This window comes from Culex quinquefasciatus, chromosome 3, assembly GCF_015732765.1.
Source record: "Culex quinquefasciatus strain JHB chromosome 3, VPISU_Cqui_1.0_pri_paternal, whole genome shotgun sequence".
In the NCBI taxonomy this organism is placed as follows: Eukaryota; Metazoa; Arthropoda; class Insecta; order Diptera; family Culicidae; genus Culex; species Culex quinquefasciatus.
In genome coordinates this window covers 198475287-198481396 of record NC_051863.1, presented here as the reverse complement: position 1 = coordinate 198481396, position 6110 = coordinate 198475287, and the positions used below count along the sequence as shown (strand labels likewise).

General features: G+C 39.8%; 1 protein-coding gene across 1 annotated transcript; it reads left to right on the top strand.

Annotated features, from left to right (window-relative positions):
• Positions 1 to 564: 564 nt before the first annotated feature.
• On the top strand, positions 565 to 2138 carry LOC6031085. Its single transcript, XM_001841881.2, has 3 exons — positions 565 to 906; positions 968 to 1822; positions 1906 to 2138. Exons 1-3 carry the CDS (start codon positions 565 to 567, stop codon positions 2119 to 2121), a joined length of 1413 nt encoding a protein of 470 aa, XP_001841933.2. The 3' UTR covers positions 2122 to 2138.
• Positions 2139 to 6110: the final 3972 nt, after the last annotated feature.

Sequence of the window (6110 nt, the reverse complement as noted above, 5' to 3'; positions counted from 1 at the left end):
AATTGAAATTTAATACTCCACACTTTTTCCAACATATCAATAAGTGTGCAGTGATTTAAAATAATTAGTTTTGCACCGCCAACATCAGCCCTCAATTATCAATTAACCAATTTCGCCTTTAATTACGCTCAAAATTTATACAGAAACACAACATAACTCAAGAAATCGTTTTCCGCTTGATGAGCAGTGCTTCATTTTTTTCTTGGCGCCCTAAGGACAGCATTCTAATTTGCATAAAAATTTGTAGAACATTATTTCAATTTGAATGACCATTAATAAAAAAACCATTTAAATAATAAATTTGTTCAAGTGTCGAAACAATCATGGTAGTTTTTTGAAGAAGGATCCAAGTTGGATCTAAGCATTTGCAACAATAAACTCAATTATTTTTCCGGACAACCTAAAGTCACCGAGAGCAAAAGAAAGTTAAGATGTTACGAAACTCTGGATCAACGAGCCCCGGCGCGCAAAGTAAGCTGGGGCTGTCGTGAGCTTGAATTAATTTATAGCCTAGCCAGTGGACGACAACTTTGTCAACACTTTGTGTGGTGCTAGCGCACAAAAATGTCCCAAGTTGACTTGCTGGAAGAAGTTCATCATCTGAGATTTACGGTGGCAGATCGGAGCCTCCGGAACGCCTGGGAAGCCTACCGGGTGTCCCCGAGGACGCGCCAGCTAGCCAGCGAGGCAAATCGGGCCACTTACGCGGAAGCACTATGGTTGGCCGAAACGGAGAGCTGCTCGCGGACGTTCTTCCCGGCCAGTTTGGCCACACTGGCCGTGGAGTGTTTGGTGGGGGCGTATTCCGGGGGTCCCGTACCGGATGGGCTTAGCTGCGAACAGAAGGAGTACTTTGGACACCTGCTGGATGTTGAACTTCCTGTTTTGCAACTGCTTCAAGGCGAGGTACAGTTTGGGTGCGCTTTTGTTTTGGAATTTTCTTTTTGAAGTTCTGCTTTTTTTCAAGAATGAAACATTCTGGAAACGGGTCGTCAAGGCGAAAACTAAAACTCTCGTGCATTTTCTAAAGTTGGAAAAGGAAGAAGACATCTACTGGAGACCTCGAGGAATCGAGCTGAAGGTAGCGGAAGCAATTGAACGGGAACGGCCCGAGTACTGGTTCGAAGGTGACCTCGAGGACATCATCATCAGTTCGGCTCCGATCGTTAAAAATCTGGTGATTTCGCAGCTTCTTCCGCTGCAGAAGGTTGAACCCGCAGAGGGCTATGAAGAGTACAAATTGTACGATGTTCCGGCCGAATTGTGCAGTCATGGTTCTTTGAAGATATTGAGGCACTTGGAGAACTTGACATCACTTTCGTTGATTTTTGGGCTGGACGAGATTCTCAAGGGTTACGAACGAAGATTTTTTCAGTTTTCACTGGAGGATGTGGAAAATTTCGTAGAAGCTCTTGACAAGATGATACAACTGAAACACTTCAAAATGGCTCGAAGTCACCTGACTACCGATAAACTTAAAATTTTGCTGAATCACTTGGCGCAGCTAAAACTTGAATCCTTGGAATTTTCCTACTGTTATCTCGGCGAAGGATCTGGAATTTTGCTAGGAAAATTCATCAGCAAATGTCCATCCACTTTGAAGGTTGTGAATTTAGCGGGAAATTTTTTGAACGCGAAAGAAATTGAAGATTTTGGTTATGGAATCAACGTGTTCCAGGGAGTACTTCAGCGCTTGGACATTTCCCATAACCTGATTGGAGAGGCTGGCGTACTGATGCTCGGAGGTGCGGTCAAGAATACGGAGCAGCTCCGTGAGCTGAATGTCACTGCTTGTGAGTTGGGCGAGGAGGGTGCCTTTAGGGTAAGCACTTTTTGATGAGAGTGTACCTTCGGGGAGAGTCCTTCCAAGAGGTGCTCACTTGAATTTCATTTATGTAATTAAAGGTGGTCCAACTGCTCGGCTTTCACCGACCCTTGAGAGTGCTCCAGATGAACTGTACCCCGCTGGGACGCGCCGGTGGCAAAAAGCTGATTGATGTGCTCAAGGCAAACTGGCACGTCGAGGTGGTGGACTGCAAATTCTGTCAACTGAAGGAAAGTCACGTCAGGCGAATTCAAAGTATCCTTCGGCGCAACGGTAAATTTGCTCGAGTCTTGTGATTCAGGTCGCACCAAACCAAAACTCAAACCTCAATAGCTTGGGCGCCGCGGCCGTGTCGTGCCAATAAATTTGTTTGTAATACTTTGGTCGTGTTTGCTCTGTGTTGCATAACTTGCGGCGCGAGAAACATTTTCATTTATACGACGTCGTAAATTGTGCGAACAACAGCGCCACTCCACGGCCGAAGCTCTAATTATCATTCGGAAGCCTGGTGGTGGACTGCATTTCGGGTAAGTCTTGGATTGAAAGCCTGCCGGATGTTGCAAAAAGAAAAGCGCCAGGTCGTAAAATATTCGTCAAGCGCAGCACTGGTTTGCGGAACCGGTGCCAAGTGGTGGCCACCAGCAAGCCAGCAGAGTCAACACGGTGGCAATCTTCGGTTGGCGGAGGCATGTTGCCAAAATAAACGTTCCGGGCAAATAAAAAGCAGTCTTACGAACGCGATGACGATGCCGCCAAGTGGTCCTTAAAAATAAATGTTTTGGCTACATTATTTCAGTGGAGTGGTACAATCTGTTACGAGGTGGTTTGATTAATAGTACACAAACTGTATCAAGTGAACTCAAACTTCTACATGGAGAGCTGAGCTGAGCAACCACTCGCGCTTAAGTAATCAATTACTCGACGATAATTTACTCCAACCACTTGAAGCAATTAGAATCAGCACGACAGGACATTCTCCAATCAGCATGCTTGTCGCCGTGGGAGGCGTTACCGGTTATCAACAATCAACGAGAAATGACAACATCGTCGTTATCGTTACCGTTACGTTGTACGATAGAGCAGGGAGGGGCGTCCGTAATGGAGACCCCGAGGGGAAATTTGACCGACCAAGAGGTTTTACGGCACGGTCTAGCACTAGCTGGTAACAGAGAGTCTTATTTATTTATACATTTCTAGGAAAATTATTTCCAGAGCCGGGAAGCGACTTGTTAGGATGCTGGAGTGTCATTTAATTGTAAAATTGATCGAATGGCGTGTGATGCAACGGTGAGGCAAGTGAATATTGTGTAATGGTGGCTTCTAGAGAAACACTATTAAGCTATTCAATATAGAATACAAAACAGTAGGGGATATTGGGGAAACATTGTACCAATTTTCTGTATCGAGAACATATTTCTATACTCTTTCGCTGACCTCGGTCTTTCTACTCGATTTAGAAGCTCAAACATTCAACATATTTAGGCTACCAAGAATTGTTAATGTACTGTTCCCTTCCATTTGCGGATGACAAAACGGCCTACTTCCCAATGCAAAATGTAACATTACTAAATAGTAGTTTATGCAAAATGTTGCAAAAAGAAGATTAAATACGACGAGTGCTGAAAAAATAAGGTTTTCCAACGAGTTGCTTACATCTTTTTTTTCTTGCAATTCAAAAAAAATGCTTCTTGAATGGAATTTTATGTAAAACATTCATGTGTTCATTAAATTCACCATTCAAAACAAAAAAAAATGAAAGCTGATAATTTTCGATACAAGTGTTGAAAAGTTCAACTTTTCAGCACAAATTTCAATGCTGAAAAGTAAAACTTTTATGCCTTGGTATTGAAACTATTATTAATTTTTCATTCTGTTATTTTTGGTAGGGAAAAGTAGGCTGTTTCGTTTCTAAAGAAGGACTGGAAAAATTGACAGATTCACAGCGGGTTTACAAAAAAGTAATATCAGCAACTGCTGAAAAGTTTAACTAACGTTTCGATACCAATGTTTTAACATTGAAAATCGGACCATGAGTGGCTGAGATATTGGCATGAGAACAATGTGAGCGGTTGCCCTTTTGACAATTTTATAGGTATTTCTCGGAACTTTTCAAAAAAATGTTTTCAAAGTTTGTTACTTATGGGCACAACTTGAAAAAAATCGGAAAGCATCAAATTGAAATAAAATTTAAACTTCATGTGGCAAAATCTCGAAAACAGTGTAACTTGGATTTTTCCCGCAGTTTTCTCTCGCACTTTTGACAACAATAATTCACAAAACTAGGCAACCGTTCGTTGTTTATTTACATTTCCAGTCGCATTTTCCACCAAACTGGACTTTCGCACTTCAAAACTGCGAGTGACAGCTTGAAAACAAGCGATTAACCTCGGCTCGCTTTGATCATTTTTGAGAAAATTCATAACTTCTCAAGCCAGTCTGACAAGTCGCAATAGTGCGATCAGTAGCAATAATTTAGTGCGAAGTCAGAGTTATGGCCTATCTACAATCACTTAGCTTAGAACATCTAAGTAAAGTAGTTACTTAGGAAATTCTGCAACTTACGTTCGTCATCCACAATCAATTTAGAAAACTTGCTGGGCTGATATACGTTGCTATGCAGTTGTTTGTTTACCTTTGATATGGAAACGTCAACTTACCGTAGATTTTGAAATTTTCCAAACAAACGTCAGTTTCTAATTTGATTACTTTTCCATTGTAGAAACTCAGATTCATTTCCATTGATTCAAATTCCTAAGCTAAGTGAAATTTTCTAAGCTAAGTGATTGTAGATAGGCCATTAGTGGGAATTGCGCAATATCTGAAATACATTTTATTTTCGTTGAAAATCATATCACATCGGCAAAATGTTTGCTTCTTTTAGGCTCATAAGTTGCAGAGTTGTAAAAATTATATAAAAATATAAAAAAATATAAAATTGGATTTTGAGAAATTGATTTTCTGTAATAAAAATAATTTCAATATCGTTAAAATATTCTTCAAACATTAGCATGAGTTTTTCTTTTGGAGATGCGGAGTATTTAAAATCGAACATTTTTTTTCCATTAACCTATTTTCTTAAAAATTCTCATCAGTACCTGCACCTTTGTTGAATACACCAAATCAATCTGAAAATTCCTACATACAGTTACAGATACAGATTTTTGAATACTTACCATATATGTGACAATTACTTGTATAGTAAAAACAAAGACACAAAAGGGTTTCTTTGGTTTTAAGAAATGCCCACACAAAAGTTGAGCCGAATAAAAAAAAATCAAATAAAATTCGAGGTTCGATTAGAATTGCTCTATTGAAAAATTATGTGTTTCAAAATATTTTTATTTAACACGTTGATCAAGTGATGGAAACATTTTTCCCTTGATTTGTGTTACCTTGGAAGATTTTCAGTCATTTTACTATGAACTTAGAAATGTTTGCAATTGCCGTACCCAAGTTGAAAAAAAGAATATTTTTTTATTTTATTTTCTAGTCCAAAAACATTTATTAAGTAAAACTTGTAGTTTTATTTTCGTTCTCTATTGTGCATCAATATACAGATTTGGAATATATCTCCTAGCATATAACGATGCATGAGCTATTAATACATCTTCGTAGAACTGGTGCGACTGCCATTGCCAATAGCTGCCAACTAAATGTATTACATCTGCAAAATTGAGCCAGGAAGACATAGTTTCTATTTGACTGGATTATTATGGGTTTAAATTGAGCAGTCAGCAGAAAATTAACGTAGTTTTAAAACAATTTATTGATTTCAAAACTTTAATATGTTCTGACTGCCTCTTATCCCCTAATTGAATGAGTCTATTCTATTTTATTTAAACATTTCATTGGATCACATTTAAAGAACCAAAAGCAACACAAATCGTCCTGAAAATTCCAAGGAAAAGTCCCTCCAGCAAACATGGCCCAGAGAGATGCTCCGGCCGAAAACACTCCATCCATCTCTGTTTACAAGGACGAAAACCAGCCAAATCTGCTCGAGAAGTCGCAAACACAAAATAATTAATTGCTGATTTTATTAGGACAACATTGTCAGGCTGGAAAGTGGTGGGGAATGGGAAGAGTGGGGAGAGACCGTGACCCGAAGCGCTCCCGGGGTCGGAATTCATCCGGCAAAGAAAATAATTGGTCCTGGGGAAGGACGAAGGGACGCTGGTTTTTGAGCGACCGGAAATCGATACATTATAATCGCCTTAGCTTCTTTCGAACGGACGACCGACTGTCTAGTCGAAAGTTGTTATTCGAGAAAGTTGTTTTTTGCTTT